This window comes from Puma concolor, chromosome D1 (genome assembly GCF_028749965.1).
Source record: "Puma concolor isolate L17-30 chromosome D1, mPumCon1.1.hap2, whole genome shotgun sequence".
NCBI classification, from domain to species: Eukaryota; Metazoa; Chordata; class Mammalia; order Carnivora; family Felidae; genus Puma; species Puma concolor.
Genome location: NC_141676.1, coordinates 4,967,433 through 4,981,734, shown reverse-complemented (window position 1 = coordinate 4,981,734; position 14,302 = coordinate 4,967,433). Strand labels below are relative to the sequence as shown.

Below are 14,302 nucleotides of genomic sequence, written 5' to 3'. Positions count from 1 at the left end.
ATGTCAGCAAGTGGAGGGTAGCACCCAGTCTTTGGTCTTGTTCCCCACTGTGTCGAAGCACCTAGAAGGAGACCTAGCGCTCAGCATGCATTCAATTCGTGTACGTTGAGTGAAAGAATGAACAGCAGTCCTGAATGTAGGATCGACGATGTTCGTATTCACAGCTCTCAGAATGAGTCTCTCCATGAGGGGTACCTCTCACCTGGAGAAGGCGTGAGTCTCCCAGAAGGCAACAGGAGTCCAGCCCCATGGGGTGTGTTAGGGGTGAGGTAGATGGACTGAAGGATGTCAAGGATGAGCCCTCCTTTCAACCTCTGTGGCCTCGGGTGTGCATGTTTCCTCCAAAACAAAACTCTGTGGGTCACCAGGAGAACTCCTCTTTATCCCACAAAGCCCTTCATGGCACTGCCCTCTCTCCTGGGTCGAGATTACCCATTATGGGTGAGATTCCCCCTCAGGGACCTTGGAGATGGGGCTGCCCCACTCTCCGAAATGCTGGGTTTGGAGTGGGGACCAGAGTTGATGGCAGGTGGCTGGCGCTGGGGTTTGAGTGCCTGATCTGCCCGCTATGTTGAAAAAGCTTTGGGACCGCTATCTGGGAGAAAGGGGAGGGACACTGCAAGACCAGTCCCTGCCTCCAGGGAGGGTGCACCCAATGGGGTGGGCCAGGGTGAAAGCATTTCTTGCAGAGGGGGAGGCAGTACGGTGGAGCAGACAAAGCCTAGCGGGCAGGATGCTCCCACGTGGGCTCTGGCCCGTGGGTCAGTCCTGCTCCCAGGCCTGGCCCGGGAACCATTGTTATCACCCCCATTTTACAGATGCGGAAACTGAGTCCCAAAGAAGCCAAGAGCCTTCCTGAAGATCACACAGCTGGTGAGCGGTGGAGCTGGGATTCAAAAGACCGCCGAGGGACACCAGCGGCCATGCCCCTAACCCCACCCATGTGTCTCCAGAATGGAAGGCTGGCTGGAGAGTCACCTAGCAAGTGCTCGATAAACATTTGCTGAAGGACCGAATTCAACAAATGTGTGCCTGTGCAGAAATCGCTGAACGGCGTCCGTAGTTCGGCCTCGGTGTCCACAGTTCCACCACCAGGACATGCCCTAATTGTGCCCTTGGCATTGCCCCCGCCACAAACACCGCCCCCGCCACCATTCGGCATCCCCGGGCTCAGTTCATGATAGCAGCAGCCCTTGCAAGGGGAACATGACCACCGCATTGTACAGAGGAGGAAATCGAGGCGAAACGGCAGCTGGCAGCCAGAACCCAGATCTGCCCGCACCTCTCCGGGCCGCCCGCACAGCCTGCTGCCTTTTTAAGATGGAAGCACCCTGGAAGCATAGCACTTAAGTGTCTGCCGTAGGGGCGGCTCTCAGCTGCTACAGGTCACAACGCTGAGCTACTGGGAAACGACTGGGGGAGGGGGGGTAAAGGGGAAGAGGCTCACGATTTTGGAACACAGGGCGGGTGGAGGGCGAGCGAGCAGGGGGTTGGTGTAGAAGAGTGAAAGGGAAGAAGGGAAGTAGGGTGGGGGGTTCAGAATTAGACCTTCGACACTTCCCCGTTTTTCTTGCCGTGTCTGCGCCTTGAGCGGGAAGAGGCTGGCTCGGCCCCAGAGATGCTGTGTGATGGGGGCCTGTACCCTTTTTGGAGCCACTGGTCCCCAGGGCTCTCTGTCTGGACGTCTTCCCATCTCTGCGCATGGGCTGAGTGCATAGGAGGGGTTCAGATGGAGGCAGGACTGAGCACTCTATACCTGCAGCCCCCCGTGGTGGGGGCGGGGGGGGGGCAGGTGGACACTAGTTGAACCCTTCAGTGGAGCAGACGCTCTCTCAGGCCCCCTGGGCGTCTGTGGCCCAGAACTGTCATGGGCACAGCCGATCTGCCCCAAAGCTCACAAGACCCCAGATGCCCAGGCCAAGGTGGCGCCTCCTCTCCTCCATCTCCAGCCCCTGCAGGGACTTCCCTGGATGCCGGCGAATGGAGAACATTCGTTCACTGAGCCCCTGCTGTGTGCCAGGCTCCTGCCGTCACCGGAGCCCGATTTGAATCCAGGCTCGGTGGCTCTCACCGCCTCCGCTCCCGCTGCCTTGCTGAGGGAGGTCCCGCGCCAGGCTCGCTGCCTGTGGGGGGCAGGGGGCTGGTGGACAGGGCTCGGCCAGCCTGCGTGGGCTCCCAGGACCCCAGGTTCCTTCTGGCTCTTAAATGCCTCCTTTTCTGCAGAGATTTCTTCCTTCATCCTCCTCACGCCCGAGTTAGAGGGTGAGACAGGGAGGAGAGGGTGGAGGAAGGATTCCGGGGAGATCGGCACAAGCTCAGGGAAGTCACCCCTGCTGTCTTTCTCCCGCAGGACTGAGGCTTGGGGGGGAGGTGGGCAGTGCGGTCCAGGGGTGCTGGAGGACAGAGCCCAGCAGCACCCTGTCGGCTGTGACTGTTGGGCTACTGTGGGGGGGGGGGGGAAGCATGGAGAAACTGAGGGGGACCTGGGTAGGGACGAGACGATCACCACAAACTGCCTGGGACTTTTGGTGCTTCATTTTCACTTCCCCCAAGTCCTCCTGCCAGCCCCAAGGGACTTGAGGGGGGTTTCTTTGATGACTTCCTCCATGGCTCCCCTCGTCTCTGACTGGCTCTGGCTCTTCCACTGCCTTGATGGGCCCGAGCTTTCCCAGACCCTCAGGTAGGGCCTGCTCCAGGGGCTTCCTCTGGGGGGACGCTGCTGGGACTTTCTCCCTCAGAGTCAGCAGGCACCGCTGGGTTCTCAGGGGCTTCCGGGGTGGGATCCGCGGATGGGGCCGAAGACGCTTCATCACAGGGGCTGAGAGCTGGGCCGGAGGCAGGTCCGGGGGTCTCGGGGCTCACTTGTGGCTGGGCCACAAAGTCCAAATGGGGCTGGGACTCAAGGTTCACCTGTGGCCGAACTGAGGCGTTCAGCTGAGGCTGCATCACAAAATCTGCCTGTGGCTGGGCCACTGAATCCGACCGTGGCTGTGCTGTGGGCTCTGCCTGTGGCTGGGCCACTGAATCCGACCGTGGCTGTGCCGCGGGGTTCCCCCGAGTCTGGGACACAGCGTCCGACCGTGGCTGTGCTACGGGGTTCACCTGGGGCTGGGCCCCAGCCACTGGCCCAGGAAGAGTCTGACTCCCAGAGTCCACTTGGGTCTGTGGCTCCGCTGGCGTGAAGCTTCCAGGCCGTTCTTCACAGAGAGCTGCCGCGAAGGAGGAGAGGACGGCGCGCAGCAGGGCCCGGAGGTCGGCGCTGGCCAGGAGGCAGAGGAAGGGACTGAGGCAGCTGTTGAGCAGGGTCAGGTAGTCGGAGTAGACCAGCGCTTCCCAGAGCAGGTAGCCGGGGTAGACGTCCCACAGGAAGGCCAGGTACAGCAGCTGCGCCAGGTGGTAGGGCAGCCGCAAGACCACGTAGGCTGACAGAATGGCCTTGGCCACACGGGCGAAGCCCCGGCAGGCCATGGGCCTTGGCCGGCGGCGGCAGCAGGTCCGGGAGGCAGCAGCCTGCGTGAGCACGTGGCAGACGAGAAGCAGGAGGAAAGGCAGGAACCCCCCCAGGATCTCGAGCATCCTCAGCGGCAGCTCCTCGCCGTCCCAGAAGTCCAGGCAGATGACCAGGTCGTACCACCAGACGGCGGCCTCGGGGAAGACCAGCCAGGGCACGCTGAAGAGCGTGGCCAGCACCCAGACCCCGGCGCAGACCCAGAGGGGCAGGCGGGCCGGGCGGCGCCCAGGGTACCAGTGCGGGCACAGGGCCAGCAGGCAGCGGTCCACGCTGAGGGCCGCCAGCAGGAAGAGGCCGGAGGAGTAGGACACACCCCACAGGAAGTAGTAGAAGCGGCAGGCGGCCGTCCCCAGCGGCCAGTGGCCTCCGTGCTGGATCTCCAGGATCTGGAAGGCCGCTGCCGCCAGGAACAGAAAATCAGAGAGGGCCAGGCTGAGCAGCAGCAGGGCGAGCCGCGTGCCCGCTCCCTGCCGGGCCTGTGAGCCGGCCAGCCATGCCATGAGCCCATTGGCTGGCAGCCCCAGGAGCAGAAGAGCCACCAGGAAGACCGTGTCCCAGCCACCCTGGGGGTAGTCGTCTTCATCATCCGGCTCCGTGCGGGGCCCGTGGCCAGCGGCACCCAGGTTGGCTTCCATAGCAGTGTCCATCCGAGGTCCCCAGTGTGCTGTTGGCCACGGAGCGGGTGCCTGACGAACCAATGAAATCATGAGGGACTGAGTATGAGAGAGGGTGCTGTGTACCTCCAGGCAAGTCACTGTCCCTCTCTGAGCCATCGTCATCACCTTCGGGGCAGTTAGCCTCTGCCAGGGACTTTACACAGATTACCTCGCGTAGTCCTCAGACACTCCATTTTACAGGTGAGGAGAGGAAGGTTCGGAGGATAAGTGACTTGCCCAAGGTCAGAGACAGGACGAGAGGCGCCAGGACTGAGACTCAGACCTAAGCCTTCTGCCACGTGGAATCCCAGTGTGCCCAAGTAGACTGGACCGAGGCTTTTAAACAGATATATACATGTATATACATATATATTTTACATTTTTTCTTTTTTCCTTATTTAGTTTTAATTTTTTAAATGTTTTTCTATAAAGATGTCATATCCACATCCTTTAAAAACAATTTTTTTTTTTTTAATTTTTTTTTTCAACGTTTATTTATTTTGGGGACAGAGAGAGACAGAGCATGAACGGGGGAGGGGCAGAGAGAGAGGGAGACACAGCATCGGAAACAGGCTCCAGGCTCCGAGCCATCAGCCCAGAGCCCGACGCGGGGCTCGAACTCACGGCCCGCGAGATCGTGACCTGGGTGAAGTCGGACGCTTAACCGACTGCGCCACCCAGGCGCCCCTAAAAACAATTTTTTTAATGTTTATTTATTTTTGAGAGAGGGAGAGAGAGACAGAGCATGAGTGGGGGAGGGACAGAGAGAGAAGGAGACACAGAATCTAAAGCAGGCTCCAAGCTCTGAGCTGTCACGGGGCTAGAACTCATGAACCGCGAGATCATGACCTGAGCCGAAGTCGGTCACTTAACCAAGTGAACCACCCAGGTGCCCCTTAAATTTTTTTTTAACGTTCATTTATTTTTGAGAGACACACACACAGAGAGAAACAGAGTGCGAGTGGAAGAGGGGCAGGAAGAGAGAGGGAGACACAGAATCCGAAGCAGACTCCAGGCTCTGAGCTGTCCACACAGAGCCCGACGTGGGACTCGAACTCATAAGCTACGAGATCGTGACCTGAGCTGAAGTTGGACGCTTAACCGACTGAGCTACTCAGGTGCCCCAGTTTTTTCTCTTTAAAAAAAAAATGTTTATTTTTGAGAGAGAGAGAGGGAGAGAGAGAGAGAGAGAGAGCGAGCGAGCAGGGGAGGGGCAGAGGATCCAAAGCAGGCTTTCTGCTCATAGCAGACAGCCCGATGCGGGGCTCGAACTCACAAACCGCGAGATCATGACTTGAACTGAATTCAGGCACTTAACTGACTGAGCCACCCACGTGCCCCTCAAACATATTTTTAAAGCTGGTGAATCTTCAAATAAAATATTACAGTGGAGCCCCGGGGATGCTCTAGGGAAGACAATTTGAAAACCACTCGGTCGGATCATCGGATCATCGCGAGCCCCTTTCCTTCTGGTATCCTGGAGTTCAAGTGTTTAAGATTCCAAGAAGGGGAGGCTCAGAGTCCCGTGGGCCTGTAGGAGGCCAAGGGTGGGCAGGAGCCTGGGCCAGAGGAGGCCCTTCCCCACAGCAAGTGCAGCTCATGAACTCAGGGTGAGGTCTGCAACTCAGGGCCCGGCAGCCTGGGGCCAGAAGGGCCGTCCTGGAAGCAGCTGGAGCCCCTTCATCATCCTCGACCCCCACCTATGGCCCCGTCCTCATTCTCACAGCTCAGGCAGAAGGTGGCCCCTGAGGCCACCATCAGAAGGAGAAGGGGGCTCAGCAGTGTGATGATAGGGGCCTGCTACCCTTCCCCCCCCACTCCGCCCGCCTTCCCTCACTGGCCCAGGAGGTTTCCCTTGGAACACGGAGAAAGTCCTCATGGCAGTGCTGAGCCAGGGGAGGAAGTAGGTGCCCCAGAAAGGCTGGATCCTGCCCGTGGCCCATGGCTCCAGCCCCTTGGCCTTCAGCCCCGTGGCTTCCTCTCCCCTAGTGCTCAGGCAGACCCCACTCTGCAAGCTCCAGCCTCTACTGGATCAGAGCCCTGGGCTCCCCCGAGCCCCAGCAGGTGAGGCCTGGCTTACCTGTGAGGTGCAGGCCGCTGGCCGGAAGGAGCAGGGGCGTGCCTGCCTGCCCAGTGGTCCAGCCATCTGCCGGGCCCCACGCCGGGGCCTGGGACATGGCGCCTGGCGGCGCTAAGGCGGCCGACGTGAAACCCAAGCTGAGAAGACATCAAACATTCATGGGCATGGGGCTGCTCCCTGGGAAACCCTAACCCCGGCTCAGCAGGGCCGAGTGACCAGCCAGGCCACCCCGTCCCTGACAGAGCCACGTGGTTAAAACCTCCTCGCCCTGGGCCCCTCTGCCTCAGGGTAGGCTCTGGGTCCCCCCGGAGGCCACCTCCTCCGAAATCACCCCCATGTCCCTCAGTCTCTGTGATCTGGCCTCGCTTCCTCAATTTCACAGACCCTCTGCCCCAGCCACGATGTCCCCGTGAGGGGCAACTCTCCTATCCTTTCCCACGCTCTTTCTCCTGAGATGACTTCCCTCGTCCTTGCTTAGCTGAGTCCTGCTCGTGTCACACAACCCGGCTGAGTCCTTGACTCCAGCAATATTGCCCCCATTTTATAGATCGGGTGACTGAGGCTCAGGGAGGTGAAATGGTTTGGTGTCCCAGCTCCTGAGGCCACTTAGGAGCCGGAGTCCGAAGCTCACCGCATCCCGGCACCCTTGTCGCTGAGGGCAGTTCTCTTGACCCATCTGTCTCTGCCCTCAGGCAGAGGGCCGGGATTAGGGCCCGGAGCTGCCTGCCTCACTTACCCTAATCCCCCTCAAGGCTCGATCCCAGGCAATCAGCTCTCAGGGTAGGGGTGCGTAAGCAGCTTTATGGTCCCTGAGAACCAAGGGTGCTCCCTGGTGCTGCATCTCAGAGTTCTGTCGCCCCTCTCCACATGGCCACAGAACAGGCGAAGGGGCATCGTGGCCCAGACCCCCAGAAGCCTCCTGTGGAGGCTGTGGCTTCCGGGAGCGGTGCTGAGGGCCTGCCCTTGACCAGGAGGAGGAGCAAGAAGGACAGGGGACTCCGAGGGTCCCGGAAGGGTGCTGGTGGCTCCGAGGAGCAGACCCCCATCCCTGGCCCCGAGGCCCCAGGGAGCAGCAAGAGCCTCTCTGGGAATGGAGAAGGGCAGGAGGGGACAGGCCCTGCAGCCCCCAGGCCAGCCGGTCGTCGTCAGTCTCACCGACACCGCTCTGGCACCCAGCACGATGCTGCCCAGAAGACATACGGGCCCCTGCTCAACCGCATCTTCGGGAAGGTCAGGTGGGGCCCGGGCTGGGGAGGAGGGGGACACACTTGTGCCCTTGGACTCCGCCCACCCTGCCCCTAGTACTCAGGCCTCCTAGCGCCTCTGCTCCAGACCCGGGAGCCTGAGCTGTAGAGGCAGGATTTGGGGAAGAGTTGGTCTTGGGCCTGGCTGGTTTGGGCTAGTCTTCAAACCCAGGATTCTGGGAGAGCTCTGGGCCCCAGGAGCCGGAAGTGGGGGGGGGATCATCTTTTCTCTGGGGGTCGTGGGACTTCAGCTGCCTTCTCCTGCCCTTGTGAGACTGGCCCTACCCAGGCCATCGTGGGCTAGGGCTGGAGGAGGCAGGATGGCCCCCAGGGACATGCTGGACTGTGCCTCTGCAGGACCGCGAGCTGGGCCCCGAGGAGCTGGATGGTGAGTGGCCCTTGCTGGCGGCAGTGGTGGGTGGGAGGTGTCCCTGAGCCAGGCTGCCCGGGCCTGACCTCCCTCCCCTGCAGAGCTTCAGGCCGCCTTTGAAGAGTTTGACACTGACCGTGACGGCTACATCGGCTACCGGGAGCTGGGCACCTGCATGCGGACGCTGGGCTACATGCCCACTGAGATGGAACTCATCGAGGTCTCCCAGCACGTCAAGATGCGAAGTCAGTGGCTGACCCCCACCGGCCCGGGGCGGGGCGAGGCGAGGCGGCAGCCATCTGGCTCTCTGTCTCTCTGACCCTCCTGAGGCTCCTGAAAAGAGCCTCCTGAGGTTCAGTGAGACCGACTGTGACAGAACCCTGGCCGCTCCAGGCGATTAAATGTCGGATGGGCGTGCGCTTGTGTGATTATCATTAGCTAAATTGTCAAATATCAGATTCCCTTCATTCCAGGACACCTGCATGTGCTCTGTGGTTTGCAAAATGGGATGTGGCTTACACCTGATGTGAACATTTAGCGCAATGCTTTTCTTCTCCCCAAAGCTGTTATTTGACCACCGGTGCTTTTCGTAATCGATGGCGTCTTAGAACGGCGGGACTACGTGGGCATACTCCTTAAGAGGCATTTATGGCTGCCCACGGGGTCCCAGCATGTCAGAGCCACCAACTGCACACCCCCGGAAGCACCTAAGAGTGGGTTCTCTCACCCTTGCCCCGGGATGAGGAAGGAGGTTTAGTAAGTCGCCCAAGGCCGTCGGCACCCAAGGTCACCCACGCCCCATCGACAGCACAGCCAGGGTTTAACTTTAGGGCTGCCTGGTTCCAAACCTTGGCCTCTTTCCCCCTTGACACAGGTGCTTCACTGAGAGCACTCAGGCACCTGGCCCTGTCATCTCTGTGGAGAACGGGGCTCTGACCTCCTACCCCCGTCCCCGAGGGCATGGATGCTGGGTGCTCCTTCCTGGATGTAGAGCTGGGGAGAGGCGGGCACCTGTGAAGTTCTTTCTCGGGGCCCCAGCCTTCTCCATTGCGACACTCTGCCTCCGCAGTGGGTGGCCGTGTGGACTTCGAGGAGTTTGTGGAATTGATGGGCCCAAAGCTGAGGGAGGAGACAGCACACATGTTGGGGGTGCGGGAGCTGCGCATCGCCTTCCGAGAGGTGTGGAGCGTGGTCGAGTCGGGCGCTGGGTGGGCAGCTGGGCGGCAGACCTACTGGCCTCCCATCTGGGCCAGAGAGACGGGGGGGAGGGGGGCCCAGCCTCTGGAGGCCCAGAGCCCTGCAGATGGTGGGACTGGGCCAGGGAGGATTGGAGAGGGGCCATCTCACTCTCAGCTGGAGGATCCACCCAAGGAGACTTCCTGGAGGAGGGGCCTATTGTCTCAGCCTGGGAGGAGGAGGAGGGTTTCGGTGGGCGAAGGTGGGGACATCCAGGCACAGGATGTGGCAAGGAGGAAACGGGTCTGGGCAGAGCCAGCTTTGGGTGGGAGGGACTGAGCCCTGCTGGGATCCTAGTTTGACAGGGACAGAGATGGACGAATTACAGTGGCAGAGCTGCGGCAGGCAGCACCTGCTCTGCTGGGGGAGCCGCTGGCGGGTCCTGAGCTGGACGAGATGCTCCGAGAAGTGGACCTCAACGGGGATGGCACCGTAGACTTTGACGGTGAGTCTCCTTCCCAGACGACCCCCCACCCCTCCAGCTCCCAGGATGATCCCAGCATGTCCTGGGATCCCTGACCAGGACTGGCCCAAGCCCCGCCCTTCTCTCCCCCAGAGTTTGTGATGATGCTTTTCACCCACTGAAGTTCTAGAAGGGAGAATGCGTTACCCCGCTGGCCCCAGGCCAGCAGGGTTCATGCCGTACGCCCTCCCCCTGAGGCCTCAGAATGGAAGACCACCCAGCAGCCCTCAGGCTTCTTCGGTCCTTGACAACACCTGGCTGGAGAGCCTGCTCGATGTCACCCACCCCCCTTCATTCTCACCTTCCTCCCACCTGAGCTGCCCGGAGGGAACCTGCACTCCGCCGTCCATCATTCTCCAGGGTGAGCAAGAATTGGATCTCTCCACACCCTCGGTGGGTAGCAAGCTCCCCGGCACCGCAGTATCAAAGACAGGGGCGGGGCGTGGAGTTGGGGGGATTCTGGAAACATGGTGAATTGAGAGCGTGGCTGGATGCCTCCCACTACCCGTGTAAAAACGTTAAAAAGACAAAAACTGAACTTGAAAGAAAGCCAGGGATGACCCCAGTACTAAAGACAAAGCAAGAACTCAGAGCGGGGTGGCGGGAGAGAGGGGACAGCATGGGGGCTTCAGACGTGGAGAGAGGTTCGGAAGCCTGGGCTCTGACACCCATGGATGACAGAAGACCTGTAAGAGGCTGGGGAACAGGACAGGAGCCTGAGCACCTTCCCGGGTCTCAGAGGGCTACCCTGTTCTTGAAAAGGGGACCAAAAGATACCTCCACCTACCAGCGTGAGGAAGTAGCAAGGGTACGGACGTCTAGGGCCTTGAGTGGACAAAGCTACCCTAAGGAACCTGGGACTCAGGCTGGCACATTAGGCAGGAGTGTGGTCTATCTCCACGGTATGGGAAGCTGAAGGAATAGGGAGAAGCTACCGGAAGAGCACTCTTCAACCCAGAGCACATGGGACTTAACAAACAACAGCCCTGTCACTTCGGAAGATGAACTCATGACAAAGAATTACAGATCACATGGGAAAACAAGTCCCCGTGAGGGAGACGAGGCAGATGCAACAAACAGGAAAATCAGCACCCCCAAGTGTAAGTAACAGAAAAATCCGAAAGAGGCCACAAAGTCAATGCAAACAGAAATGATATAAAAGAAGGGAGAGAGGCCAACAGGTAGGAACAGAATGGTATGAAACAGAATAGGAAGATTAATAAGAATAAAAGAATTTCTGAAAATAAAGGAGATAGCCATTGGAATAAAAAAAACACAATGGGTTGGTTAAACAGCAGATTAGACACCATTTGAGAGAAGATTAGTGAACGGGAAGCTACATCTGAGGAATCACCTATAAGGTAGCCCTGAGGGATAAACAGGTGGCAAATATTAAAGGGTAGTTAAAAATCATCAGGAGTCTCAGGAGAAAATACAAAGAATGGACACGAGGCAACCCTCAAAGACGTGACGGCTGAAACCCTTCCATAAAGACTTCCACAAAGACAAATGCCCAGATGGAAGGAACACAGTGGAGCCTCAGAAGGATGAACAGAAACAAATATATATCTAGATGCATTCCAGCAGAACTCAGAACACAGAAGAAAACCTTATACACAATTCAACTGGAGACAAAAGTCCGATTACTTACCGAGGAGCAGAAATTAGGCCCTACGAAGGCTTCTTCTTCTTTTAAAAATGTTTTATTATTTATTTCTGAGAGAGAGAGAGAGAGAGAGAGAGAATGCGAATGAGGAAGAGGCAGAGAGAAAGAGGGAGACACAGAATCCGAAGCAGGCTCCAGGCTCCGAGCTGTGAGCACAGAGCCAGATGCGGGGTTTGAACTCATGAACGGTGAGGTCATGACCTGAGCCGAAGTCGGTAACCGACCGAGCCACCTAGGAGCCCCTCTACAAAGACTTTTCATTGGTTACAATAAATGCCAGGAGACAGTGGAATAAATTGTTCAGCATGCAGAGGAAAACGATTGCCAGCCAAGAAGACTTTACCTCACTCAATCGTTATTCAAGAAGGAAGGTGAAATATCAACTTTTTTCAGGAAACAGAGGCTGGTAAGAGTTTCCTACCCATGTGCTCTCATTGAAGGGAATTTCCTTCAGTAAGAAGGAAATTCAGACCAGAAGAAAGGCGAGTGTGCACTAAAGTATGGTCAGGAAAGAGATCAGTAAACATATTTGTGGAGCTAAAGAGGCAGTGACGATAAAAAAAGTTAAGTTGGGGGATTTTCAAAATAGGAGGGACTAAAATAATAGACAAAATAAAACAGAAGACGGGAGGGAATACTTTAGATATGCTAAAATCTTTTCCTCATCTTTCCTAGAGGAGAATAGATGCATTGGTCAGCTTCAGACTTTGTTAACCATTTAAGAATAGCCATTAATACGGGGCGCCTGGGTGGCTCAGTCGGTCAAGCGCCTGACTTTGGCTCAGGTCGTGATCTCACGGTTCCTGAGGTGGGGCCCCACATCGGGCTCTCCGCCGTCGGCGCGGAGCCTGCTTCGGACCCTCTGTCCCCCTCTTTCTGCCCCTCCCCCGCAATAAACTTCAAAACAGTGCAAATCTTCATCTTTTATTTTGAAGCCATTAATATAACAGAAATAGAGATAGAATGTTCCCTTCAATGGTCCAATCCGTAGAGGAAGAAAAGAGGGAAAGTGAATAATTCTTGATTAAACCAGAAGACTAGACAGCGGGCCGGGGCGGGGGGGGGGGGGGAGGAAGTAAAGAAAAACCTGATGAAAACATTAAAACAAAGTAAAACAGAAGATAGGAGTAATCCCTAAACGTATCAAAGTTACAACAATTCTAAGCAGATTAAGCTTTTTGGTTAAAAGAGAGTCTCAGTCCCAGAAGAAAGTTTCAATGTTCGATTGGGTTCCCTGTGACTGACGGAGACACCAAATAGCAACGCCTTAAAACTGGAGAGAAGTTTATTTCTTAGGTGAAATCCAGCCGTATGGTCTTCAGGAACCCAAGCTCCTTGCACCAGGTGCCGGGCTATGCCCAAGTTTCTATGTTTTCCAGGTGACACGATGGAGGCAGGAACAAGGAACAAAGAGGGACAAAGGGCGTGAACCACTTGTACTCTATTAGGGAGGGCTCCTCACCTGGTACAGGGGGCTGCAAAGAATGCTGGGAAATGCAGTCTTTATTTGGGGTGGCCACGTGCCCAGCTAAAAACCAAAGATTCTTCTACTGGGGGGCAGAGAGCAGCCTCTTCCCCACAGCGGAGTGTAGGATCTAAGGCACATTTGAGCAGCATCATGAGAATCAAAAGGCTGAAAGTGATGGCTTGCAACAGAGATTTACTAGGAGAAGATGAACCAAAGAAAACTCATAAAAGTACAGGCATAGCAGACAGAAATGGGCTAGGAGGCAAAAAGCATTAGGGATAAAATGAGTCACAATTCACTAAAGAAGTCCAACGTTCCTCGTCTGGACACAACGATCGATGTATTTTTCAACTGAAGAAGAAGTTGCATTTAGAGTTTAGCTATTCATGATCCCCTGAGGATAGTGTTACTGTCAACCCAGTTTGGATTTCAAAAATTAACCAGCAAAAATCAAGCACTTTAAATTCTTTTAAAAAAAATTTTAAGACAGAGAGAGACAGAGCATGAGTGGGGATGGGGCGGAGAGAGAGGGAGACACAGAATCTGAAGCAGGCTCCAGGCTCTGAGCCGCGAGCACAGAGCCCGACGCGGGGCTCGAACTCACGAGCTGTGAGATCATGACCTGAGCCAAAGCAGGAGGGTCAGCCAACTGAGCCACCCAGGCGCCCCTCGTGAAAACCTTAAATGTCGTGATTCAGTGTTCTGTCGACACGTTCATACGGACTAAGGGTTGGCAAACTTTTTCTGTAAAAAGCCAGATAGTGTAAAGATTTTAGGCTTTGAGGACCCTACGGTTTCTGTCACAACTGCTCAGCTCTGCGGTTGTAGTTAAAATTGCCAAGCAGCCCCAGGCCGCATACAAACAGGGATGGCTGGGGTGGAAATTTGGTAATTAACTGATTAAACTTGGTTTATTGACACTGCAATTTGAATTTTGTAAACTTCTTTGTCTCACGAAATCTTACTATTCTTTGACTTTTCCCCCCAACCGTTACTAAAATAGAAACGCCATTTTTATCTTGGGGACTGTATTGGGCCTGTGGGCTATGGCTTGCTTATACTTGCGATAGTCTTATATGGAGACTCACTACTTCTGGAATAACTTGGTGTTAAGATTGTGGAATGACAGAGGCACCTGGGTGGTTCAGTTGGTTGAGCATCCAACTTTGGCTTAGGCCATGATCTCATGGTTCATGAGTTTGAGCCACGCATCGGGCTCGCTGCTGTCAGCACAGAGCCCTCTTTGGATCCCCTGTCCCCCGCCGCCTTCTCTGCCCCTCCCCTGCTTGCACTCGTTCTCTCTCTCTCAAAAATAAAAAATAAACTTAAAAAAAGATTGTGAAATGATAAAAAGTTATGAGCACAGTAGCAACTCTGTATTAATCACCTATTTGCACACAATGAATAGTTTTCATAACTTTCCTTCTTTCCTGTTTGTTCTGATTATATTCACTGAAATGTAATTTTAGGTCTGGTTAATCTGGGAACACAAATTGTGGGCTTATGTTCTGAACGTCATTGTTCTCTCACTTTTCCAATTGTTATTTGATCCCACCACAGTATTGGTCCATGATGGATTAGAAAGGAACATTGATCCTTTCCTACAGC

At 55.9% G+C, this 14,302-nt stretch overlaps 2 protein-coding genes and 1 long non-coding RNA gene across 3 annotated transcripts; 2 read left to right on the top strand and 1 right to left on the bottom strand.

Annotated features, from left to right (window-relative positions):
- Positions 1 to 135: 135 nt before the first annotated feature.
- Positions 136 to 4,197, bottom strand: GPR152 (G protein-coupled receptor 152). Its single transcript, XM_086676779.1, has one exon. It carries the CDS (start codon positions 4,156 to 4,158, stop codon positions 2,677 to 2,679), a length of 1,482 nt encoding a protein of 493 aa, XP_086532905.1. The 5' UTR covers positions 4,159 to 4,197; the 3' UTR covers positions 136 to 2,676.
- Positions 4,198 to 7,011: 2,814 nt separating this feature from the next.
- On the top strand, positions 7,012 to 11,249 carry CABP4 (calcium binding protein 4). Its single transcript, XM_025915619.2, has 6 exons — positions 7,012 to 7,477; positions 7,849 to 7,879; positions 7,963 to 8,106; positions 8,931 to 9,040; positions 9,395 to 9,542; positions 9,654 to 11,249. Exons 1-6 carry the CDS (start codon positions 7,115 to 7,117, stop codon positions 9,680 to 9,682), a joined length of 825 nt encoding a protein of 274 aa, XP_025771404.1. The 5' UTR covers positions 7,012 to 7,114; the 3' UTR covers positions 9,683 to 11,249.
- A 1,040-nt stretch (positions 11,250 to 12,289) lies between these two features.
- LOC147576344 (uncharacterized) lies at positions 12,290 to 13,620 on the top strand. The gene is made up of 2 exons (XR_015241408.1): positions 12,290 to 12,437; positions 13,002 to 13,620. It is a non-coding gene; the product is annotated as an uncharacterized LOC147576344 (long non-coding RNA).
- Positions 13,621 to 14,302: the final 682 nt, after the last annotated feature.

Bases quoted from the DNA above. Each gene is read 5' to 3' on its own strand.
- GPR152 (XM_086676779.1), bottom strand. From the start codon at position 4,158: ATGGACACTGCTATGGAAGCCAACCTGGGTGCCGCTGGCCACGGGCCC.
- CABP4 (XM_025915619.2), top strand. From the start codon at position 7,115: ATGGCCACAGAACAGGCGAAGGGGCATCGTGGCCCAGACCCCCAGAAG. The intron at 7,880-7,962 runs GTGAGTGGCCCT...CCTCCCCTGCAG, and splicing joins GGGCCCCGAGGAGCTGGATG to AGCTTCAGGCCGCCTTTGAA. The intron at 9,543-9,653 runs GTGAGTCTCCTT...TCTCTCCCCCAG, and splicing joins TGGCACCGTAGACTTTGACG to AGTTTGTGATGATGCTTTTC.